Source organism: Diadema setosum, chromosome 7 (assembly GCF_964275005.1).
Source record: "Diadema setosum chromosome 7, eeDiaSeto1, whole genome shotgun sequence".
Classification (NCBI taxonomy): Eukaryota; Metazoa; Echinodermata; class Echinoidea; order Diadematoida; family Diadematidae; genus Diadema; species Diadema setosum.
In genome coordinates, this window is record NC_092691.1 from 20,566,557 (window position 1) to 20,594,228 (window position 27,672).

General features: G+C 39.0%; 1 protein-coding gene across 2 annotated transcripts; it reads right to left on the minus strand.

The window, feature by feature from the left end:
* Window positions 1-2,816: 2,816 nt before the first annotated feature.
* LOC140230982 (uncharacterized) lies at window positions 2,817-27,276 on the minus strand. 2 transcript variants are annotated; one of them, XM_072311128.1, is made up of 7 exons: window positions 26,993-27,276; window positions 16,152-16,284; window positions 13,765-14,727; window positions 11,843-12,794; window positions 10,234-10,437; window positions 9,594-9,740; window positions 2,817-8,602 (listed from the first exon to the last, which is right to left on the minus strand). In XM_072311128.1, the coding sequence occupies exons 2-7, from the start codon at window positions 16,268-16,270 to the stop codon at window positions 8,462-8,464; spliced, it is 2,526 nt and encodes an 841-aa protein (XP_072167229.1). In that variant the 5' UTR covers window positions 16,271-16,284; window positions 26,993-27,276; the 3' UTR covers window positions 2,817-8,461. The 2 variants fall into 2 exon arrangements, with proteins under 2 accessions (XP_072167229.1, XP_072167228.1); XM_072311127.1 differs by having other exon boundaries at window positions 11,834-12,794.
* Between the last annotated feature and the right edge of the window lie 396 nt (window positions 27,277-27,672).

Consider the following 27,672-nt stretch of genomic DNA (forward strand, 5'->3'; position numbering starts at 1 on the left):
CAGCATTTTCTGTCTGGAAGTAGTGTTCACACTCGTAAGATCACCACGGGAGCCCCACTAACAATAAAGATCATTCAGAAGAATGCTGTGTGGTAATATTTTGTCCCCACTTCACATTCTTCCTCTGTTTTGGTAGATGCCGGCGTCCAGGCAAATTAGGCACCGTTTCTGTTGAAATGGGCTCTTCTTTTTCTATGTTAGTGTACAAAATGAACCCATATGTGAATTGCTTGAAGCAACTTAAACTGTGTATTATCAGAGAAAAACTATGTACATAAATCATCACTTTAAACTGTATCATGTACGAAATAATTGTGTATACGAGTGTACATGATGTCTCAATTTCTGTTGTAAAACACAATTTTCTATTGCAATTACTGATAATAATATGTAATTTTGTAGATCATAACTGCTGTCAAAACTGGAAGTAACAGTGATAATTTAGGATGATGTTATGGATCTGAACATTTTTTTCACGGATTGTATGTGTGTGTCGATACATATATGGCATAACTATTCATACAAAATAAATGACAGATTATTTCATAAAGTGAAGTATGCATTGATATGCTTTCTTTTATTATTTTATACAGTTAAAAGATAATGGTGTGCTGGTTGATTTTTTGTGTTTGCTTAATTTCCTTGTCTGTGACAAACAGAAAAGTAGTATTGACAAAATTAGCTGTAAACAACTGCCTTAGTGAATTGGTATTGCTTATTGATCTTTTACATAAGTGTTTCCAAGTGTGTTGACCCAAAAGGACACATTTAGAAAGTAATGTCCAACATTTTGAATGAGCAACAAATTACCAATGTCCAAGAGGGGGGCTCCACCACAGAATGAGGCAATATGAGAAATTTACACCAAAAAGCCAATAACTTGGGAGTAAAACTAGAAATGTTGCTATGTCGACTGGTATGCCTTGGCCACTTTGCATTATTCTCCCAATAGGTCAACAGTACACATTGCCAATGTGAGACGACACTTTCACATTGGCAAAGCGTCATTATCTGGTAATTATACACCCCAATTTTCATGACAATTTTTGAACCATTTTCAAAATATGGGAAACAGGTGAAATTTTAGCATTTTCACTTGACCTTTGATCCCATTGCCCAAAACTTCCCCTACATATTCACTGTATTCACTGCATGTAGAAGTTTAATTACACTATAAATGTATACAGCCAGCAATTTCCAGAGTAGGGAGAAAATGGTGTAATTTCAGCATAAAGCAGTGTAATTTTAGCATTTTAAGCAGACCTTTGACCCTTGACCTTTCACCTCATGACCAAAAACTTCCAGAGAGAATCAGTGTCGAGCAATACGTGCATACAATGTTTGTGCTAAGTTTCATGAAAATACCTTTAGCCATATCCAAGATATGGAGGAAAAAAGTAAAATACATGTACAGTATGTCCCCCCCCAAAAAAAAAATAAATAAATAAATAAATAAATAAATTACAACGGATTTCCGCATTGATAACTTTTAATGTGATTAAACTTTATGAATGCTATTACGTGTAAAAAATATAACATCTTACCTATATTTTGCTGAAAACCCCATTCAATTTGGTTGAGTGGTCACAGAGAAATGTGGATCTTTGTGAAACATGTCATGGGTCTGTTTCTCCCAAGTTTAGCACTTGGATGCTACTGGAACTGCATATTAATGTGTGAACACAATGGACAGAACTTGGACGGAAGGGATTCATGACGTGCTCTACAAAGATCCTCATTTCTCTTTGACCACTGAAGCAAATTGAATGTGGTTTTCTGTAAGATGTGGGCAATGAGTTATAGTTCCATACCCTGAAATTTTATTTCGACTGATTCACTATTTTGGAAGTTATCGTTGCGGAGGGTACCGTTGTAATTTTTTTTTTTTTGGGGGGGGGGGGGCATACGGTATTAGCATTTTCACTTGACCTCATGACCTAAAAATTTCCCCAGAGAATTTTAATCTGGTAATACAATGTCATGTTTACACTAATTTTCATAAAGATACATCCAGGCATTGCAGAGATTGTTGGGGAAATAGTGAAATTTTAGCATTTGACCTCGACTTTCTGCGATGTCACTGGTCTAGAGCTGTGTGTTGATTTTTACTGGCTGCACTTAGCCTACCATTCAGGCGATAGTCACTGTAAACATTACTCGTGCAAGGGATGCCTATTGGTTTGCTAACTAGGCATCGGTTTGTCCAGAACTTCCAAGCATGTGATCCAGTAAATTTTGTCCAGGAAAACATGCATGGCGTCCATGGCAAGCCAAAAGAAAATACATCCAGTAGATTTGCCATCAGGTTCAATACATGATTTAAAAAAAAAAAATGATTTCTGGTGAGAAATTTGTCCCTGATTCTATAAAACAGATGATGCACATCTTTTTGTAGGAAATATGCATGCAGTAACTATGGAATGTAGACAGATCAGAATCCAATCTGCTTCACCTCATGGGTTAAACATTCCATAGTCACCTTACGCACAAAACTTCTACTGACGTACTCAAACTTGTGCATCATTTGTACCACTGTTCCATTAGCTTAAAAAAAACAAACAAACAAACTAAAAAGGCCTCCTAAAAAAGTGCTTAAAGTATCAGATGAGGAGGCTGAATCTCCCTGAACCAATTCTGCAGCATGCCACCATGACACAACTTGGCACACTGTGTCACAGGACACGGTGGTACAGTTCCCTTTATTTCAGACTGAATGTGACCTCTGTTTGTCTGTTCATGTCTCTCTGTGCACACAACACTATCACTGAAACCCTCCATATCACTGTTCAACACACAAGAAGGACTGAATAAACACATTTCACTTCCTTTCTCTTTTATTCATTCTTTTCCGAAACATGTGAGTGGCATCCAAATCTTGCTCTACACAAAAAAGAAGAATCATGAAAATAATAATAATACACAGAACAAAATCTTACTTTATTCCTCTTTGCAAGAGAACCAGTTTCCTTCTTTGTTTCCCAACGAAAAAATAATTTAAGCATAATCATCAATATCACTACAATTCTACAAACAATCATATCTGTTCAACCAACCAGTCTTGGTGCGATCGCAGAGTGTCAGTTTCAATCATATGTCCATGTGGCAGCCAAGTAGCTTTGCCTTCATTCAATATATCCACCAATAATATAAATTTCTCACTGATTATACTACCACCTAGTGGGCAAATACATTGTCCCCATATACAAGACACAAATCAACAAACCACTAGGGGGTTAAGTGGATCATTTACAAATCCTAGCCATATACCAGCAGAGATAATTACATTAAAAAAGAAAAGAAAAAAAAAATACACCTTATGAACAATCATTTTAATGAAGAACAAAACTTTGAAACGCCACTTAATTCCGGCATTAGAAACTTAAGTATACATGTAGCAAAACTAGACAATCTTGCAAACACACTGAAACCAATGTGGCAGAACAGATCCTAGGCGACTCCTACGCTTTATTATCTAATCACCCAAGGTCTAATCCGTGGGTGTACGCCTCGATATTCACACACTTCACACATGACCACACACCCACACCCACAAACACACACACAATTCGCAATCACCTATTCATCCGCTCACAGAGAATCCATGCAAGAATACGTCCAATATGACCGCATCACTTCTCAGCGGTCAGCACAGATTCACAGAACTAGCAAAAAGTTACAGCATGAAACCGCACCATAAGCACCCCTTGGCGTACAGTCATATTCCTAACAAAATGATATCAGTGCTGGAAAATAAAGCGATGTACAGCGCACAGGGGATCCTCATTACACCCGAGGAAAGATGGAGAAAAAAAGAAAATCATTAAAACGTGTTGGCTCAGTCCCATTTTATGGCTCATGGTTGTATGGAGAAAAGCATGCTTACAGAAAACCCCCAAACCCGAGAGTTGGGATGAACAATTACTTTTTCTTTTCTTTACCACAAATTTTTGACCACATGCACACAGAAGTCCACTTCTCAAAGATTAATTATTGTCAACCCTTCTGATGCCGTGCTGCTCTCTGCAGATGCACTGGTAGTGTGTACAAAATAGTCCACAGCATACAAAGGGCACTCGAGTATACACCAAAGCCCCTTGACCCCTTCACATCTGTGACTATTAGAGCGACACACAGTGCCACTGCTGCCGTTGCATACTCCTCAAAATTACCATCTCTTGCCACAATAATGCAGGAGTCTTTTGTTTTATTTATCTATTCCACCCCCCCCCCCACAAAAAAAAAAAAAAAAGCATGGAGAAGGTATTCAAAGAATTCAACATAAAATGCTGCATGACTAAGCCTGCATCCAATCAGCTTTCGCTGCTGTGCTCATGAACATCTGCATGCAGTGGTTCAGTTTTTATGTTCTGAATGTCCCTTTAAGAACTCCGAGCTGTTACATAAAAAAACACATAACAAAAAAAAAGTAGGATAAAAAAAACACAAACCCACATACATTCAGGCAAATACCACCTCCAAAGATTTATCTCACAAATTTTCAGTACTATGCACACATAAGAGCAATTATCATGAAAATGGTGCAAATGCATGCGCATTATGTTTTTTCATGTACACATCCTTTTGTATGATAAATATAGTGAAAATCGTGCCTACATTTTAGATACCACCACATGTAAGGAGAAAAAAAAAATTCAATGGTCCTGTAAAAGTCACATTACAAGGCAACTCCCATGAACAAGCACAGGAATTCCACCTGGACATCACCAAGCAATAAATGTGTCATCCCGTCACAGAAATTCTCTCCTTCCAAACGTTTGCTGCACATTTCAAAGTGACGTTCTCTCAATTCTTACTCTTCTTGTATCACAAGCAATCAGTATTCACGGATGGAGACATTAAAAAATATATATCTTTATGCACAGTTTTGCATTGCAATCATTATTACCTATGCAATGGGTCTAGAACTTCGTCCATAAAGCAAACTGAACAGGCAGAATATACTTTCTCATTTGGTTTGCTACTTTACATTCCACTCGCCTAGTTACTTAATCAGAAATGTTTAATCATGCAATTCATCATGGTCAGGCCCTGGGGAATATGGGTTCCGACTACATAGGTAACAATTCATCCAATCTTTGTCGCTCATAAGTCTCAAGATCATTGTGACATATTTCGCTGGAATTCCTCCTCCATCGCTCTCTTCACGAGAGCTACATTCATCCCCTCTCAACGCAGATTATTAACCCGTTGAGGACGAGTCCCGAGAATACTCGGGCAGGTGTCTATGGGATAATGTGTGTTGTAGCCAAATCAGCCCGTCCTCAACGGGTTAAAGGAGGAAAACATAGTCAAAGTTTGAGAGGGTAAAGAGAATACCACTTGTGTGCAGATACTGCACTCGAGCACAGTGCCACACTCAATCAGGCGCTGTACTATGTCATCCACACATTTATGCCATAATATATTTCCACTCAGCAGTTCAAGGACTACAACTACACTAGTCTACAAATAGTACTACTTGTCATGATTCACTTTTGGAGTGCTACACAGCTCTGATGGTCACACCACTGACCCCCTGTTTCACAATGAGTACACAGTAAACTGGACAAGGAAGGATTCCTATTTTATACAAATGGCGAGGACAAAAAAAAAAAAAAAAAAATTGATCAAACCAAATGACAGGATGAGGGTTCTACTGAAAGTTTTATTCCACTGCAACAGAGGATCAACCTAGAATAATTGCTGTAAGGCAAAGCAATTAGAAGGGAAGTGATGTACAGAAAGCAGTGAATAAAGTTCTACAAACAAAATGCAGAAGTGCCATGTGAGCCTGTGTCTTGTGCTCTCTGTTTTCCAAATCCTGACTTTACACTGAATCCTCCCACTGGAGGCCCAGTTGGTACGTGCCAGGCTGCTGCAAATGATGCCCCAAAGCATCCCATCAGATAGATTCATGGTGCCCCCGAGGTTCATCCACAATGACGTTCATGTTTGTCCTTGTGGAACTCGGCCTAACCCTCTTACAAACCAATACCTTGGACTTCCTTTGCCATCTCAAGGTATAGAGTTGCTGGTAGAAACATTATGATTAATCACACACAGCGAGATGTCATCATCCAGGCTGCATACATGCCTAAAAGCATACACTTTCTATCACATTCATTTCGAGCAGACAGTTGGGATTGACACACATCATTACCAGTGGAATATAATAATCATTACTGTATCTTGCCCTTTCGTGGTTTTTCTTTTTTCCATCCAAAAATAATTGAATCTGTGAATAAACTTCAGGTGAATGACCAAGGGAAGGGGAGATGTTAGGTCTAGTATAATATGGCTTTCATGCACATAAGCTACAGTGTCACCACACTTGCATTTAAGTGTCTAAATTGCTTGAAGGGTGATCATGGCTATTACAAATTCAACTCATCCTTGCTTATCAGTAATAGAAAGACTGCCCAAAAAGCATACAGTATAAATAAAGTAACTGATTGCAATTAATAACCAATTACAATTTACTAATGCACAATGCTACTTTCTGGATAGCTATGAGACATTGTCTATTCTTTCTTCCTTCTTTCCTTCATCTCTCTCTCTTTCTTCCTTTTTTTTTTCTTCTTGGGGGAGGGGGACTTTCAATCCAATCAAACTCCATCACAAAACCAAGATCAAAACCAACACACTTATGACGCTGTTTTCAGCCAGAAAAAACTGTCATATCACAACTAGAGTATCATCTTCCATGTTATTTATAACCCAAGGTATTCTCACGCTCATGCCTCAAATAGAACCAATATTTTTATTCCAGTAAGGACGAAAGGGCACTGACAAACTGTCAGTACCGACAAACTATCAGTACCCCGCGCGAACAGTTACCATTGCAAATACCTGATCAGCATCTACACGTCATAAATGACGATTGAATGTTCATTGCTGTAGGCTGGTATAATTCAGGCTCTGAAGACATTCTTTTGATCAAGGAGTTTACATATGATGGGCCTAAATTAAGGAACTAACCTTTCACCAGTCATATCTTACAAGTGATGTGTTTGGCCATTGAAGAAATAAACAAAATCAAACTAATGAATACCATGGTACTCTTGAGGGCAGTTTACCAAACCCGCTATTGCCAGTAACATGGCAAAGAGTCCCATTCACTTACACACAAAAACCTTTTAGTTCTACACATCACAGTGAGATCGGAGAACACATCAAAATTCATGGGGATGTAATCACATGCAGCAATACATTTCTTGCTGTACCACAATTCAAGATGTCTTCCAGTTTCAAATTCTGCCTCCATCGACGGTCAAATGGCCTGATGCGAATGACCAAAAGACATCAATTACAGCAACAATACAGAGTCATGGTGGCACTGTTTTCTTGAAGCTGTGCATGAAAGGAAACCTAAAGACTGGCAGGAAATCACAAGACATGCTTGCCTAGCCACACTATATGTTGCACAACATCATCATAAGTGGATATCGAGCCACTCAGTACGAGCCAGCATGGTGTGCATCAATAACTTCACTGCACAATTTTTATGCCGCATAAACTTTGCCATCATCAATTCGGAAATAAATCTAGCGTTAGGGAAACTCTGGGATGCTTTTGGATGACTGGAATAAATGGAAAACGTTTCTCTTCAACCCATCATGCTGTCTTACTTAATTAAGCACTACACAATATATGGTTATGTGCCTTTCTGCAGTATACAATGGGCTCTTATCACTGCTGCAAGATATTGATTCTACTGGCTGGGAACACTAGTTTTTCTCCTTCAAAGAACATTTTCCCACACTACTACACATGCACGATACATTCACCTGCATGAATTTTGCACACTGCATTGCATCATGGGAGATAATTTAAGGGCGTCAATGTCCCAAAAGAGACAATCCTGAGGGAATATTAGCAGAACTAGTTACCATTTTGAACATGTACAGAGATACAACAACCCTGGTATGACAGGATTTTTGCAATTTTCTTTATTTTGTTTTTGTTTTGTTTCTTTAATCTGAAATACACACAGCTCACAGAGGAGAAGTCAGATAGAAATACCACAGCCTCAGCTTTGATTGAATTTGATCCAGTCAAGTTTAATCCTCCAAGGAAATGCAATTCATGCATCTTTGTTTTTGCATCATAGAGAGAATCATCATCATCTATCGAAAGGATGAAGAAAGTTCTTCCATGTGATCATTGTGATGTACCACCGATCCAACAGCTTTGTACCATGTTCCTGATTTTCCACCATGACGCCTCATTTCATGTCATCTCACTGAATCTGGTGACAAAAAAAAAAAAAGGAAACTTAGAAAATCCTCTTTGTGCATATTAGCGAGTGTGTTTAGTTGTAAATGCTTTCAGTTACGAGTAAACCAACTGAATCATGGGATTTATATGCATGTGACAGAGAGAGAGAGCTAACAGCTGTGGGTGGCAGGATCAGAGGAGAGTCTGTGTGGGTTACGGTTCCCTCAACTACCTCATGCCCCCCTCATCGCTTCCATATGACAGGGTTCTGTGGGTGTCCGAGCCCCTTGGACGGTATCATGTCCAGAAGGTATTCACGCTGACGGTCAGCGGAGGAGCGGTGGGCTGCCATCAGGTGTTGTTTGGGGATGATCTGGATTTGTGGCTGTTACAATCACAAACAAAAGAACAGCAAGTTGACAAAAATCAGTAAACTGATATAATGAAGAATTTGAACATGAAACAGTTTAAGTGCCATTTTGTAATTCCATGATAAGTAAAGTAAAATAAAACCTTTCAAGTGATACCTCAATTAATACCCAACAACGAACATTCTTGAAGTCATGATAAAGACACTCCACATTTTCTTATTATTTTCAATGTTTCTCAGCAGCTTCAATCGTAAATATCTCAAATTAACAAGAATGGAGTTCATCTATTTTGCAATCAAACTCTTCAAATATATACAAAGAAACCCTGTTTGAACAAGATCGCTGCGACTGCCAATTTTCCTTGGTGCAAATGGTGACACGACATTTTGCTCCTGCGATAATTGCTCCGGTATTACTTTCTCCAAAGACTTTGGGTTAGGGTTGTGACAGGGTTTTAGGCATCAATTCTTCTTTGATGCGAGGATTTGGGTTACCGTTATGTTTGTGGGTAGGTTTTATGTTTGGCTTAGTGTGCAGATATTTCACGGGAGTAATTGTTGCAGGAGCGAATGTCATGGAACTGTGGCAAAGATACTAAAGAGACCTTCTAAATACAGTTATGAAAGATCAGGATAGTCAAATAATCTTACTTTGTAACATAAGTAAATGTAACCAGACTACAGACACCTGCAAATCCAGCACATTAAAAACAACAACAACAAATTGTGTATTTATCCTGTCATGGCCAGGTGAATGTGCAGTTAAAGCACAAAGTAATCTGGATATTGGTGAAGCTTTACTTTAGGGCTTAGAAAGTCATGACTGGTGGAAAAACAAACAAAAATGTGAAAACCTTGAATTCATGACTAACATTTAACAGAAGTAGCCCACAACACATTATACCAAAAAAACTGGATATCTATGAACCTACAAGTACTCCTCAGTAGATACAGCAACTACATACAGACTGTACTTTGAGACAGACACAATCAAAGTGGTACTCACAGCGGACACAGGAAGGTTGGGTATATAAGCATAGTGGATTGGTTGCACCACACGCTGGCTGGGTGCGGGGTTCAAGACCCGCTGCTTGGGCTGACCCGACGATGAATGATGCATGCTGCCATGGCTGCGATGAACAATTGTAGGCGGCTAAAATGACAAGAGTAGATTTATTACAAATACGATGAAGACAATCATTGTGGAAAGGGTTTCCAATGAGATATGAAAACTTACACTATTGGTCCTTGAAAATGACAAACTATCAACCACTTTGAATGAGTCATTCCACAACTATCCACCTTGCATTCTTTTTTATCTATTTCTTTATTTCAGTCTTACAAGACATGTAAACCAGATATAACATTACAACAACAAAAAAACACACCAAACAAACCAATAACAAAAGTCTGTAAAATGAATTGAAAAACACAGGAAATTTTAACAGAGTCAAGCACACATACACAAAACATAAAAGTGATTATATAAACATGAACTCTGACAGTGGTGTCTCCTCTTCCCTGTCCATTTCCGCTGCCCATGTCTCTCTAAGATTATACTTGGGTATGGCAATAAGTAACAAGTGTCTGGTCCCGAGTCACATGACGCTAGGGTAGATGGCGACAGTGGCCCAAGCAAGACTTACCCGGTGGCGCTGCACACTGTTGCTAACCCTGCTGACAGAGGGCTGCTGGGAACTCTGGCTCTGCTGGATGCGCTGCTCTATCTCCTGCTCCTGCTGCAGAGCTTTGACGAAGGCCGTCTTGAGGCGGTTGGTGTGCTCTGCCTTCAGCGCCTTCTTCTGGTTGGACACGATGCATGCCTCGCACATGATGCCCTGCTTTGGATCCTGAGGATTGCGAAAGTTGAGCACAAAGATTGACAATGAAGCAATATATAAGACCACACTTTCCAAAACATAAACAAGAGAATTTTACCTGCCATGGATAAATTGACAAAGGAGTTTGTAGCAACTTGCATACAATACAGTTAGCTGGGACACCAGCCATGTATTATACTATTCAATCCAAACAAACGCAACGCATCAGACAAAGGTTCTTTCTGTGCATTCCATATTCCACAAAATATCTTCTGTATGACCAGGGCCCCGTTTTATCAAAAGATAAAATCGATTTTTAATTTCCTTACCATGCAGACTGCCAGACTTACAGTTGAAATCAACTATATAATCAATTTTAACTCTTCATAAAACAGGGCCCAGAGCGTTTTATGACTAATAACAAGTGGTGCCGGAGGCATAAAAAAGGAACATCAAGATTTCTGAATGAGAAGCTCTCTAACAAGAAAATTTTTCGAAGATTATTTCTCTTACCACAGAAGTATCTGGACATCAGACTTCTATTTCTATCATTTCTAGTGTCTAATTTATTAGCATGCAATGTTGTCTAGATGCAAAGAGTAGCACCACCAACAGAGATGACATCTCTCTACTACCAAAAATATACACAACAACAGAACACGAAATGGAAAGTTAATTTCAATGACTATAACATGCACGACTGGTTTGAATTGAGCATGCACCTATGTTCAAATTCTGATCCGTAGCTCAGCAAAGCCACAGCCTTGGACAGACTACATTGGTATCTAAATCAACCTTTGCCATTGTAATACAATATACAGGCGACTCTCATTATGATGAAGTTCTTGGGACTGGCAGTTTTCTTCCGTTGTATTGAAATTTTGTTATAGCCAAACAGCAAAGTATATAAAGATATTAGTAATGATAATTTGGGGACCCGAATTTTCACTTCTTTGTAACGAGTATTTGTTACTGTGTTCATTATAATGGGAGTGCAATGTAGCCAGTCAAATACATATGAAATCAGTTTGTATTAGTACAGAATTCTAGATTATACATGCTAGTTCTGCAATTTGACAATTTTACTGTAATTGCATTATGCTGGAATCAATCTTACTGTAACTTGAATCAATAGTGGATAAAGACAGCCATTTTGTGGTTCTTGATCCTAAGCTATCATCACTATACATGTGAAAGGTGACGATATGTCTCTTATTTTTCCCTCCTTCACATTAGACAGGGAAATAAAATGTCTTGGAAACTGACTGCTTCATGTGATTTTGAAAAAAATAAATAAATAAATTTGGAAAAAAAAAAAAGCACTGAAGTTTTCACTCACTATTCAGATGAAAACATGCAGGCTGCATGCAGCATGAACCAACAAAGGTACAAGACAGTTGAGATAATAAGAAGGATTTGTCATTACCATCTTTACCTGCTTCCAAATGGTTGTGAAGTCCGTGTTGCACTGTCCACATTTGAATGGTTGGATGAAGCCCTTGGACTGGTTCTTGTCCTTCTTGTCCATGTCCAGGATGGTGTTGACCACCTCCTCCAGACCAACCAAGATGATGAATTCATTGTTGGCTGCACTGGGAAGGAAGTGAAGCTCAGGCGGGGGTGGCTTTGGTGGAGGGATCTGGAGGAGGGTCTTTTCCAGCTGCTTGCGCAGCGCAAGCTTGGCTGCTGCCTGGCGGCTGGCCGCCGACTGGCCATCGTTGACCATCTGGGACTGTCGGCTGGACTGCTGTTGGTGTTGCTGTTGGTGCTGCATCTGGCGCGACACACTGTGGGTGGATGTCGACATGGCAGGAGCAGCCGTTGAGATTCGCACCACAGGGGCACGGACCATCTGGCCCGACTGCGATGATGCAGAGGACGATGATGACCGACTGGACTGCTGGGCCATGATGAGCGGTGGTGGACCAGAGTGGCCCTTCTGGTAGTTGTGCAGCGAGCGCTGTATATGCGAGCCTCGCATGAGCTGCGGCATGTCGGTTCGGTGTGCAGAGTTGGACTGAGGTTGAATACTTGCATGGGGCTTTGATCCCGACATCGATGAGTGTGCCATATTGGGCGGCAGTCCGGCACGGTGGCTATGTGAGTTGACAGGTGGCGCCACGCCACCCGCTGCTGCCCCAGCACTCACAGCAGCAGCAGAGACCACCCCTTCTGGCTTAGTAGGCACAGATACAGGCTGCTGCTGATTGAGTCTTAGCTTTTTCAAAAGAAGTAACTTTGTTTCTTCATTTCTGAGTTCTTCATGCAGTTTCTTGATGACTGTGATACGTGCCTCTTGCTGTTCCTCTGACAGCTTATGAAGACAGTCAACAAAGCTGTCTGCATCATTTTCTTTGGACTCACTGGTGGAATCCGCTGTATCAGTTCTATATAGAAAGACCAAGCACATGGAGAAAAAACTTCAGGCATAGTATAACTATTGATTATCAAATAACTCACTTCCTCTACTATGCGGGTAATATCCCTTCAGTACAATTTCAGAGTAATTTAATTTTGAATTTAGTTGAATATCAGAAAACATAAAGATTTATTAAACTTGCAAGAATCAGGCAAAATTGACTACACTGCAGAGAGAAAAAGGCTCACTTATTGTACTTGCATTTATATTCTCAATAACCTGTCTTGCACATTCAGTTCAATATGATAAACAATATTTTCATAAAGGATCATTACAAGTTTGCAGGACACATCACCTACTGGCTTGAGCTAGCATTTTAACCATGCAAATGCCAGTGGTTCATCCAATTATTCTGGATGTAAAAGAATATTCATGTAAATAGAACATTTTGGTGAAAATACACTGAATTCATTATGACCAACAACAAAAAGGACAAGTGATAATTTCATGAATGAATAGAAAATGCAAACTTATAACTTTCTGTTAATGAATGAGGCACATTTTACAATGTTCACAATGACTGCCTTTAAATGACTAGAATAGAGACTTCTGTAATTTTGCATGCTTCTGCTAGTGTTATCAGGCAACTTCAAGTGTCTGTATTCTCCAAAATAGATAAGAAGTGACTCTACTCATGTGTGAAATGTGGCATGTTTCATAAATTTACCTTATTAAAAAAAAACAAAAAACTCTTTCCTGCACTGTTAAATTTACCTAAGAGGACATGTGACAAACGCTTGACTAAATTTCATGAAGCAGTTCACAGTGCCACTCATGGAAATGCAAACTTACAAAGAAGTTTGACAAGTGCACCAAACCCTTCATACAATTTTATAGTAGACACTCCAGTAACTTCTGAATTTACATCCAAGTGAGAGTTGGTGTGCTTTTGAGAGTACCGGTTATGTCTTTACCAGACAAACCAGTGTGTCACTCACACTTTTGATGTTCCTTCTTTGTCGACACTATCGTTTCTCCTGCCAGCTGCACTGTCTTCTGTGTCCATACTTTCTACATGTTCTACAGTTTGATCACTATCTACTACCTCCTTGGAGTCAATTCCTGAGCTGTCCTTTGGCACACTGGTTTCACTTGCATTGCAAGGTTCAGAGCCGGCATCCACAACCAATTTTTGCACTGTGTTCCTCACGTCTGAGTCATTTTCTACGTCTACATCCATTGCCTCACTCTCGCTGTCGGCACCGTTCACATCACTCTTTAGCCTCTCATGGTCTTTGGGATTCTCCCGCGTGCTTTCGGGCTCACCCTTGTGTTCCACATCCGTGCTTTCGGGCTCACCCTTGTGTTCCACATCCCGTCTTTCCCCATCTCCATTACAACTCCCTGAGTTATCTGTTCTATCTGAGTCAACATCACTATGCGACTTGGCTTCGTGAGGTGTGGATGCCGGGACATTCTCCTCCTTAGCACATGAAACACTCACTTCCGAGGGGCCGTCCCTTTGTTCCTCACCCTCTTTGTTCTCTTCAATCACAGAGTTGCACACGAGAGAAGGTGGTGATTTTTGGTCAGTGCTTTGTTGGCCCTCAGAATTGGATTCCACGTTAGGAGTGTTCTCCACGTTTGAGGCTGCATCCGGGCTAACCTCGGAGTTGGTCTCCGATTCACAAGTACTCTGAGGATCCTGTTTGGCCACAGGAGACAAATCCTGGTCATCTCCATTGGCTTCATCATTTGAATTAGCTGCTGCCTCCATAACATACTTGGGCAACGGCTCTTCCAGTTCATCTTCCTGAATACATCTTTCTTTAACATCATTCCTGTCCTTCCCATTGCTTGTAGGAGATTTCTCCTCAGTGGCAGATTCCACTTCCCCATTGCTGATTGCTACATGCACATTGGACACATCATCCGCATTGTTTCCTTCCGATATCTTTATCCTGCAAGAGGGAAACAAAATCAAATTAGCAAATTCTGTTGCTAGTCACACGATAAAGTCATTACTGCAACATTACACATGCACCGTACCACTGAATTGCCCTCGTAATTTGCCATGAAGAGTCAAACAGTCGTTCAAGATACCTAGTACTGGTATGTGTACAATACATGTGTGAAAGCAGCACACATTGAATGTTTCTTTTAATTTCTCTCAAATTTCAGGCTGACTTTTTTGCAGGATAAATCACATAAATGAACCAAGTGATTTTTTTTTTTTATACATTTAAAAAACTACTCGGTTTCTGCTACAAGAGTATGTACAAAGAATGCATACATGCACATTGCATTGCATCTGTTATCACAGAAAATCTTGGGTAACATGCAAAACTTGTTGTAACTAAAACAATGTCATGTAAATCCAACAAAATTTGCATGAGCTCGGTAGTGGGTCACCTGCCTGATATTAAATGTAGATGACTGGACATACAGACTACGAGGCAAAATGTGATGAATAACTTTGCCATTACATCAGCACACACAGGACCTTTCACCATACTATAAAACCGACAGCCTCAGCAAGTACAATATCCCAACAACCAAAAATCAAATGCATTCAAATATGAGGTGATTTAGAGTATACAAAGAAATGATCAGGTGAGCAGTTAAAAATTGGCAGTTCAATAATATAACCACCTTCAACTGCAAATTTATGAATAGTTTCATGTTTGTGGTGCATTCCAATCTACACTGTAGGGCAAATCGGGAGTTAAGACTTAAGAGGATTAATGTGAAATGGTTGGAAAGATATGAAGTTTACTTTTGAAAAAAAAAAAGATTAAACAGCTGAGTATCCTGTAGAAGATATATTCAAGCAAATTAACTTTAAATGACTATTATTCTTATAAGAAACACCAACAGATACTTCCGATATTTCTTTGAGACAAACTATGCGCTTAGAAACATCAGTATTAAGTGCTATAAGTGTTATTTATCATCATTATTATCAAATTTTATCTGTTTTAGGCAACATGGTTTCCTCAATATTTTCTTGTTTTCTGTTCAAAGTAACATAAACTACCACTGTATCTTGTGGCCTGATTCAGTACGATCATTGCATTGGTTGTTGCTGTTTTGTTTTCATTTCTTTTGAATAAAATGAGACAATTCATTTACAATTTGTATCACTAAAAGAAAAAAAAAAAGAAAAAAGAAGAGTATCAGAATTCATAGGGACCAAATCAGACAATCAGCACTTGGTGATCAATATCAAAGTTCTTTGTTTGACAGGTCACATCTAGACATGAACTCATGAATGAAATGTTTTCTGTACCTCTCATACCCTGATGCCGAACTCTGATACAATGTGAATATTTTATCACATAGAAAGAGAATCAATGTGCTAGCACACGATAGGATATTATCTAACCTTTTGGAGGCCAGTGCTGATTCATCTGGATCCAAGGCAATGTCTGAAGCATGATCTAGAGGCCGCTTAGCAGGCGCAGGACCCACCGCCACATCAGATACATGTAGCTCTTCTGACATGCTGATGTAGTTGCCTGCACATGATATAAAATCAGATAAATCCAGTGAATTGAGGACATTTGCAAAATATGGATGACATCTACACCTCTGCCCAATGGAGGCGCACAAAAGAAAATTTCCAGGGGAAGAGCAATTTGAAATGTAAGAATACTTTAAGTTTCCAAAATGTGTGAAAGTAGAGTCTGAATGTTTCCTAGAAAACAACACAAATGCACACTAACATTTACGGAAACAATGACATACATCTGTACTGTACATGTATGTTCCCTGTGCAGCAAAAACAGTGTATATTGTACATCATTACACGTATCAGGCATCTGAGCTGTGGTTTTTTGAAATTGCATTCCCCTCGTCGGGGTTACGCACCAGCAGGGAGAAGAGGAGCATTTTTTTTTTTAATATTCCCCGCTTTGACAAACGCCTATGGGATTTGCATGTTAAAAACGAGGGGAATATAGCATCTGGGCACTTGAGCTCCCAGTGAGGAAAATTTGCTGTTGATGACAGTTTCTCGCGGAGTAGTTTTGCGACGAAGGGCAAATTCCCATAGGTTAACACGTAAAAATAAACGACGATCACTGCTACTGTGTGAGCCTTGCTGTTTCTACGCGCGCCGCATACCCGAGTTTCGTGACAGAGGGCAAATTCCCATAGGTTAACACGTAAAAATAGAGGACGATCCCTGCGCCTGTGCGAGTTAGCTGTTATATGTGCACCGCGTACCCGAGCTGTGTATAGGGATGCAGCGCAGAGTGTGGCGTAGAGCTCGAGCTGGCGTCGAGTGGAAATTTTTGAATATTTACATTGTAATGATTTATATTGCTGCTCAACATGCCTGAAATGGGTAATAATAATGATATGGACTGTCTACTTTCGGGGGATACAAACACTTATTGCCCTCACTAGAATTGTATTGCCCTCGTTTTCGACTTGGGCAATACAATTCTAGCTCGTGCAATAAATGCTGTATCCCCCTCAAGGCCAATCCATATTAAAATATTATCTAGACATCTGTTAACAGGCAAGAAAGTTCTTGGAAATCATTACTAGACATTCTATTCTGGTCACAACAATGCCCTTCTATTCTGTATACAGAACATGTAATACTGACTATACTATATGCACAGTAAAAATCAATGGGCTAGTCAGTCAACCATCATGCACAAAGCAGTCTAGCACAGTTGCCAATCAATAGTGCTGTTGAAGTTCAGTACTACATTGTACATTTGTACGTACATTGTACTATGACAAACTGCAATGTACAGTACACATGTACACTTCTGTACTTACAGTATAACAATACTGACATTCATGGGACAATGTACTGCATGTGATGTCATACATTGTACAGCTTACAATGTGCACATTTGTGTCGAGTGCCTCCTTTTGATAGCCATACTCTAGCACCACAAAATAGTTCACATATTTGTTGGTTTTTGTTTTTTGCATAGATCCAACAACAATAGCGTGCAATGTCCTTTTTTTTTTTTTTTTTTTGCTTCGTGCTTTAATAACTGCAAAAGTACATGTACATGTATGATGCTAGCACATGAACAAGCAAACATCAGGTTCAATCACCTGTACAAAATCCTGACAAGACCAATGGAGCAACTTGACAGAAAAGACCAATGGCGCAACTTGACAGAAAACACCAATGTAAATTGTACATCTCCAATGAGTATGATTGGGATAACCATCAAAGTGTGCAGTACCAGTAACCACGCACATTTCAGATGTAAAAGAGCAGCAAATATCGTAAACTCCAACATACAGTAAAGGGCTTTCTCTCGAAATATGAGACTGCAGAATCTGGGTGCCCCCTACTGTACTCACAGAGAAATTCAAAGTCATGACGATTTAAAACCTGTTAATCACCGGTAAACCTTACACACACATACATGTACAATGTATACATTGTACATGAAAGGACTACACTCCTTGAATAAGAAGAAAAATTAAAAAAAATAAAGTAAAAGGATACAAAATGTATATTGTGATGCAACCAGATGCTATTAAGTATGAGGTATCAACAATCATAGCTGCATGTGACATGTTTTTTTCTCCTTTTGCACTTGGCTATCATTAAAATCCTAGTACTACATTGTAAAACCACTCTGTTAAGCATTCATTTTGTATTGTTGCCACCAACACTTCCAGGCATCAAAACGTCGCTGGAAGTATAAGTGTACTGTAGTAAGTTGACAACAGATGTATACATGTACTTGTACATGCTAACACTTGTACTATTATTGTATTAAATGCACTTTTTTCTGTGATTCTGTTGCCCATGCCACAGAAGACAACCACTGCTTTATACTGGTGTAGTGCTACGGTACATAACCTTTATTCAGTACATGCAGCAAAGTGTCAAAAGATCAGGTAAATTTAAGCTCACTATCAGAGTGCTAATTCTACTACACAAACTGAGGCATCCTACCCTACATGTATACAACTGTATGTATGGGCACAATTTGTACACGATCAAAGTAATCATCTAATGATTACCGGTACTGTAAAAGTGGATATTTTCGTGTGAGTAATTTTTCGCACTCGGCCGGGTAAGATGAGTTTCGTGTGCTTTTAATTCCATGGAATTAGGACATCAACTACAGAAACATATGGTTTGCAATAAACATAATTTGCGTGCTTTTATTTTCACTCTAGCTTCTGGTTGCGCGAAATGTGTGAAAATTTCCACTTTTACAGTACCCTGATGATTACCAGTACACTTAAAATCTTGAGTGTTCCTAAGTTCACACTGCTTTGCTCTCACTATCTTTTTTAAGGACGATTTTTATTATGTTATTCATGCATTACCACTGGACATTGTGTGGTATCATATTTCTTGTGACACATACAATGTAGCGTGTAAAAATGCATTGAACATTACCCTGAATCCTCAAAGGAAAAAAGCATTACAAAGCAAACTGATCAAGGAACATGTAGAGACTTGACGACAAATTTCACACATTTGATCATCCAGAGAAATATGATCACACTATTTTCGAAGGGCATGATATGACTTGCATCCACATGGGAGGACAAAACCAAAGTGACTGTATGCAGATTCGCTTGTAATGACACTCTCCCTGAAATATTTATCACAAGCACTACAAGTAATCCTCCGGGAGCACAACCCTGCCTCTACACATCCATCTGTTCATGAACTTGTGGAGAGCATAGCACACACAATGTAAATGTGCATTACTTAAACTACTGTGACTAATGCAAGTGTAATACAATGTACATGTGTGTGCTGTGTGTGTGTTTTGCATGAGTGCAGCCAACGCTCTAGTGCACGCTCATTAATGTGATGTGTCGGAGCCAGAGTGAGTTGAGCCCCAGGCTGATGATGAGAAGTGAGCAAGTGCAGAAAGCTACTTTAAAGACATTGACGTCACCAAACCAGGTCACCTTGGAAGGCAGATAGGTCAATAGTTGATCACGCACCCAGTGCGTGATCAGTCATGGTCCAGTGGCCATGGAAAAGTAAATTTTAACCACACTTCGAGAAAGTGAAGGCCGCTGAGGCCATTCCTTTACAATGTATGACAGAAGGGTGAAAGAAACATTTTTCAGTCTGGCTATTACAAAGAAAAAACCAAATGCAAAGTACTACATTGTATATCTACACTCTTTATACTGTAACTTCTAGGATATCTCAAAGTACACTGTACATATTTTCTGGTATTAATTTCTCTTGTATTTGATACTACACAAAATGTTTGTAGTTTGTTAACAAGGTATTGTATACACTATGAGTACACCCATACTTGACCCATCAAGTATTTGAAGGGTACACTTGGAAACTAGTGTAATGGGTCATATTGTATATCACTTCACAGATGATTAAAAACAAAACCAACAAAGTGGTCTCGCTGACCCCATGCACAACCTTAATACACAGGGCAACATTGCTAGAGGACATGCCTTTGATCCGCTAAATCAGCAGATCCGACTTCCTGGAGCTATTTTTAACACACCACCATCACGTATGTCATATGATAATTAATGTCTGTCCTAATTTGCCATCAGGGACTGTCTATTGAGGCACCATTGGGACTCTGAAGACACCATTGCTACAATTATGATACATGCGAAGCACCCTTACTACATTGTACATGCAAGTATACATGCACTGTCCATACAAACTGCAAATTGTAGGTTTTTATTCAACATCAAAAAATGTTCTACAAATATCTGAGTAAACATTGTGCATTGAATCACAATGTCTAGGCCTACAAAGTGTACATGTACAATGTATCTTGTATGTGTACATTGTATACCATGTACATGTGCAGTATCGTATCACTGAAAGTACTGGTTTCAATCAAACTACATGTTTTAAACACGTAGTTTGATTGAAACCAATTGTTTAGTGTAGTACTCTACGCAAACTCTGTAGCAAGCGTGAAGCTGACGATCCCTACAAAACTTTTCCATGACAACAATTACAAGTAGTTCCACTTTTCCAGCTCCGCACAGTTTGCAAGCATAATGATAACATCAGTCTATTACATGTGTACCACTGAGACTTTGTTTCTGTACAAGTGTAGTTACACTATGCAGTGTGAAGGCTGGCCTGACACACAGTACAATATACAGTACATGTATTTGAGAATCCTTGTGATGAATTATACAGAGCTCTTTATCACTGATCTCTATGGAAGTAAACTATACACTGTGAAAGCTGCTATTTTCATGAGGGTTGAATAATTTTTATGACGTTCCCAAATCACTGTTAGGCTGCAGATTTTACAACATGAAACAATATTGCCAACTGATCTAGATCGCATTACATTTGCACTGCCCGGTCGGACAAGTAAGGGCAAGCAGATTTACAAATTATTGCAGAATACCTGCCCGAAAGGAAAGTCCAAAAATATACGAAAATGATGTAGAAAATCACTTGTAAGTCAAAGGCTTGATAAAACACAATCATTTAAATAAACAGCACATACTGATTTGCTCGCTTACATGCAAACACACTTTAATAACAAACTTGGTTTGATCAAGTATTGGTGTTACATTGCACTGGGACTTCTTTATGTACTGTAGGCCCCTACATGTAAGTGTTGGAAAGTTGCTGAAATGAAACAACCTCTGGATGTCTCTGACCTCCTCATTTGCAAAAATACATCTTTTACAGTACACACACAAATGAAATTTCCAGTGCAGGTCTGCCCTATGAAGATTGATTCAATTTAGCCCAAGTTCTCTTCCCCCACTACTAGGGTGACTGGTTTACACTTATTTCACCTCAAACAAAACAGAGGAGTAACATCTGCATGTACTGTACAAAAATGCTGTGAAGTAAATTGGCACTCATGACCTTTTTAACTTTCAATGTTTTTATCACAGACTTAAAATTTACAAAGGAAGATATTTGTTTCCTATTAAGCACACTGAAGTCACAAGTACAGGATACAGTATGACATGCAGGCATATCTCAAGCAGGAAATAAATGGTTGGTTGATACATGGACTGTACAACCCACAAACTGAAGTTGACATCTGTGAAGTGACTTGGATGTACATTTGGTACACTGTACTTCGATACAGTACGATTTCACGTACAGCAGTGCACATGCACATGCACACCCATGGCGTAAATAAGAAAAACTGGACCAAATCAATATTCTTACTACATACATGTACATACGTGTAGCTAGTATTCTCAGCAAATAGGAGGGATGATCTGAATTTCACCTTTACCACAATATAGTTGTAGATACATGTACAGTACACGTATGTACGTTCAAGCACCTGACATTTTATCTTATTGATTTTTTGTTCCGTTTCTGCATCTTTGAATGTTTGAACACTACTTTAAATCGCTATGATCTTTATGATCAATATAAATCAGTTTATTTTAATGTACAGTGTATACCCCATATATTTTGGAATACATGTACACTGTATAATACTTTCACTTCAAATATTATTCTGTGAATTGATGAATTCCTGATAGTGAACAAAAGTGATGGAAAGAAAAAAAAAAGGATTCTAACTTTTCAGAAGAAAAGAGAGTGATTTCCTATCTTGGGTTACAAAGTGTCACCTGTGTTACTTGAGGCAACATTTTTAATTTTTGTTAAACATAGAAATACTACAAAATATGCTGCATATACATGTAAATAGCATATGTTGTTCTCAGCTGTGATTATTGAGAAGTACACTACTTTCGATGGGTGCATTATTAGTGTTGTTCATGACAGCAAAACAGCCTTTATCATCAAGTGATAGTTACATGTAATTTTGAAGTCCACACACTTTCACTGATAAATCACATAATTAAAATGCACTGCATGAAAAACATTCCTACAAATTGTATATGTACACTATGTATGTGTATGACCCAAAACCTGGATTGGTGCAATATCTCACAACATATCTTTCTGGACACATCTTGAGAAGTTAGGAATTGAAAACTTTCATGTGAAAACGAGATGGAAGCATCAGTCATGACAAAATGATGACCCTTTTGAAACACTGATTAGGCACCACAGATGTTAAATCATGGACATGAAAATGGCAAAAATGCTCTTCATTGTACTTGTACAAACTACAAGTTGAATATTATCTTCTCTACTGTACTCTATCATTCATGTTGCTATATTTGATCACACTCATACACATTGCTCTGTGATGAGATTTTCAATATAAAAGTGTCTCACAGATTTTGTGTTTCATTATGTACAACTACTCTGTAATTACAAATGGTTTGGTACAGTCCCATTGGTACAATGTATCCTGTTGCTCTTGCTACATACTATAAAACAAGGAATGTTCGCGTGCATTTTAATTTCGCGAGAGCCAAGATTCGTGAAATTAAAATGCATGCGAAGGCTCTTCTCTACATTACATGCATTGAATGCCAGAGGAACTTCACGAAAATTCCATGCAAAAAGGCCGTCGGTTCCAATTCATGAAAATTTCATGACGCTAAAAAGTTTTACAGTATCATCATCCTCTTCCCCCTCCCCCCACTGTTTTCCTACATTGCTGTATAGCTATACCAATGTATCTACTGTACAATGAATGTACACTGTACAAGCACACTGTTCTTCGATGTGAATGTTACATCCGTTGCCTTTTTTTGGGGGGGGGGGGTGTCGATGCATTTGGTATGAATTCAGTGAGCACTTCTTATTCTAATGGCATGTAGAAATCAGAGCATTCAGCTGGATATGGTCATGCATATATAATACATTTTTTTTAGATAGCATTTCATTTTCATGACATGCACTAAGTACTGGGATACACTGAAAGGGGGACTGATGTTTGGACAAATTACAAAATTATGATTGCATGGCCCATAAGCTGAGTCATCCAGTGACTTCAACATATTCATTCAGACCATTTCAGAAGGTGACGAGGGGTACATATTTTGTACATGCAAGTTTACTGCATTGCAATCAAAGTCATCTACATTGTACTACTCCTGACAAATTCACATCCTTTATGTATGTAGCCTATCATGGTTGTATCATGGACCAGGGAGGTGCTAGAGAAGGAGAGACAGCTACTGCTCTCCTTTGAAGTCATGCGCGGCACCGCCGAGAAGTTATGCGTTCAACTACAGGTGTTACCCATGTGCTTTGACAAAAGAGAGCATCAATAATCGGGACTAGCGCTCTCACATCTAGAAATACTTGCTCCTACTGCAATTCACTCTCTCTTTCAATGTGATGGCAACAATGAATTTGTGTACCTTGAATTGGAGCAGCGAATCAAAACGCAGTGTAAAACTCACAATTTTAACAGCAAATAGTTTAAAAACACGCTGGAACACGCTTTAGCGGAGTACTTTATTTGAAAGATCAAAATATCCCTTATTAAAAGATAGAAAATTAACATGCGGAAAGTGCGCATTATAAAAAATATTAGGTTTTTCAGAGGGCCTAATTTTCATTTCATTTCGATTTGCGAATTACGAAGAAACTAGAAGTACATGTTTATAATATTGAATTCTTTCCTAAACTATTCTAAATCAATTCGAGTATTTCATTTAAAATTTTGCGGTGAAATAAAGCTTGTAATTCAACGAAAGGTGAAATGCGTTCTTCGTCTCCGAACTTCGTCTTGCAACTAGAGCGGTGCCGAGCGTGACTTCAAAGCGTAGTGGAATGCTAGACATCCCATTGTAACGCATTGAACCCAAACATGTGTTTGCATGAATTACCCAGAGTTGCCACTCCATCTCTGTAAAACCTCCCTGCATGGACAATTGCAAAACATCATCTACTTGCCGTGTTGTACAAATGTAAATATCTGGTTTGCTTTGCACAGCTGAGATTTCTAGCACCACTGGTTGCTTACATAGTGCACTGTCGTCTGACACCGCAATTTCACTTTATTCATATTAATGCCTGCCACTGACAAACTTCCCACAGAACATGGATTGGATGTCAATCAACTTTTTGGCACGAAAGATAATTATGGATGTATTTGTGGTAGCAGAGACTATCATTGTGAAACTTTTGGACACATTTAACACATCTTCTTGTTGTTTGTATGCAGTAAATAGATGGCAGAAAACCTACTTCATAAGCAACTAGCAATCTAGCAAGTCTACACATGAATACACTGTTGCATACTGTAAAAGTGGAAATTTTCTCGCATTTCGCGTAACCAGAAACTTGCGCGAAAATAAAAGCACACGAATATTTTTGCTTACCATGTGTTCCAGTAGCTGATGTCTTGATTCCGCGGAATTGAAAACATGCAAAACTCTTCTAACCCCTGCGAGCACGAAATGTACAATGTAGTGTCGCAAAAATATCCACTTTTACAGTACACTTGGGAGTATTGTTGGAAAAGATTTATAAAAATCTATACTGCATCTGAAATGACGTTCAGCAAGGCTTCTGTCACTGGAGAGAGAACTAGTCGGAAAGATGTGATTCTGGACTTCATTTCAACAGCAGGTGAGTTGATTTTATTTCTTTTTTCCTTTCACGGACATTAATAAAATGTGATTTTCCATGTTCTTTCTTGCATTTGCGCAAAATCTTTGGTGTGCACCATAGCCAAGAATCACTACATGCATCACACTAGTCCCTTCTTCTTGGCTAGTCGTTCAGAATAACTGATATCATCCCAATCCATCTGTCAAGTGTCATAACAAAGGTGCACATGCACTTCTTCCACTGTTGTCACATGTGACGAAAGTGTAACAACTTGAATTCTATGCGATTGACTGATTATGCCTACGTCCTTTGGCGCTGCGTGGTGGTTCATCCGACTTCATCCTTCACACATAAAATTATGTTTATGATTAGACTACTGCATAAGCCATAGACCACCTATATTTCGCGAGTCTAAATTTTTGCGAATCGGGAATTCTTGACAATTTTGCAAGTGGTTAAATTCGCGATCGTGGAGTCCTGTACTGAACGGAGAAGAGTCAACGCATACGTCAAACTCACATCGGGATCAGAGTCAATATAGCACGTGACTCATGAAATATTCTGCGTATAGACTTCTACTTTACAGTAGTTTCAGTAATTTGTTAGATAAAAATATCCAATACAAAAACAGTACTACTTGGTACAAACAACAAAACATGATTTGATACTAGCACTATCTCTCTTGATAATGCTTTGTCTTTTGACAACGTCAAGCCAACAGTTTGACCTACATTGTACAGCATCACACTGCAACCGCAAGACTGATTTAAAAAGCAGGCAGGCGTCATGCTTTGTCATAACACGAAACTCAAAAATACTCGATTATGTTAATAGTGGCTAGTGATTCTTTCTTTCACCATTTAGACTCTAGATCTAATGTATCACATTGATAAATTACTCTTTCAAACAATGCTAGCCCACATTGTGGTGTAGAGATAACTAACGTTAGAGTCAGAGCAACATTACTTCTACTAGAATACTAGTAGCTGCAGTTGTGTGCGTCTCATACACTGCATTGCAGGCAAGTCAGTTGTCAGTTTGCACTGTTCTCACCGAAGCTCACCCCCATTTGAGTGCAGCTGTGCACAATACCCCACGTGCAAGCCTTTGAAAATCAATAAAGTCTCCTGGTGAAGCTGAGCAATTTCTTTCGATTCCCTTCCAGAAACTATCTTATAAACACATTTCTGTGTTCTACATTCAACATTATATCAAATTTCATATGATAATCGCCGCTTATTAGTAAATGGATGGCCCTTTACCGGCGAGTATTCCATGCATTTAGACCGCGTAGCATTCTCGACGGGAGAAAAAAATCCCCGCTGTAACGTTACAGAATCTACATTTGTCTCCGAAGCGTTACATGTGTAAAACGTGGCGCGCACAGTCTCACACACAAAACATACACAAAAACTAGTCTACACGAAAAATTACTCGCACATTTAGCAACCGATTTCTCCCTCATCTGAACAAAATAGGAGATGCAAGACATGCCTTTGACACATTATAATGGTAAGAACATAAATTCATACGAATTAATGCAATATTAGTTCCGACTTTCACATAAAACTGTTTTTTCTTAAGTTCTCCGTACTTTCCATTCAAACTCCTTCATGTTCATTTTCAAAGGGGGATACCGCTTCGCCACTTCCATGGAGAGCTGGAGGGGAAAGACGTCATAAAATTTCGCAACCGGTTCAAAGTTTCAGAAATATTTAATATTATTAAATTACATGGTCAAGCAAATTATCTTTGATATGGATGTTACAAAATTGAAACAAAAATAAAAAGTTAAAGTGAGAAGCCATTACCTGAATCAAAACATGGAAATGCGCAGGGGTTAGTAATGACCTCGAGTCCCCGTGATATTCAAATCTCCGGCCAATAGTGGAGGATCCCGTGTAAAAGGGGTCGTCAATAGGAAAGTTGACAATCTCACGATTCAGGCACCACACGATTCAAACAAAATATCATATCCAATTATAATTCCCAAAGACTCCATCATTCAACATAGTGGCAGTAGGAAGCCAAACTATTGCTAAGTGCACAGACCAACTTTCTCATTCCTCGCATTGTCCACATCGACCTCAATTTCCGTAAAAAATGGCGAAGGTTCAGATTGTTGTTTACCGTAGGGGTCGCCCGCACTGGTGCTCAGGGCTAACCAAAACAAATTGTTTACAAGTAAACAATCTTCCCAGTACACATCCGCCCGGCTTATCACGTGACTGTCCACCTGGCCAATAGAGACTACACTATCGACAAACATTCTCTTGAAGTTTCCATGTTGGGACAGTGACTTAACATATTTGACCAAAAGTTCCAACTTTAACAATTGTATCAGTAAACAAAATTGTTTATTTCAGTGACATAAGAATCCCAGATGCGATATATGAAAATGTGTGATTAGTGAACCATAGCCAGAAGGGGCTAGTGGATGCATCCTTTTATTTTGTATTGATGTAATTGCCTATAATATCCAATTATGTTT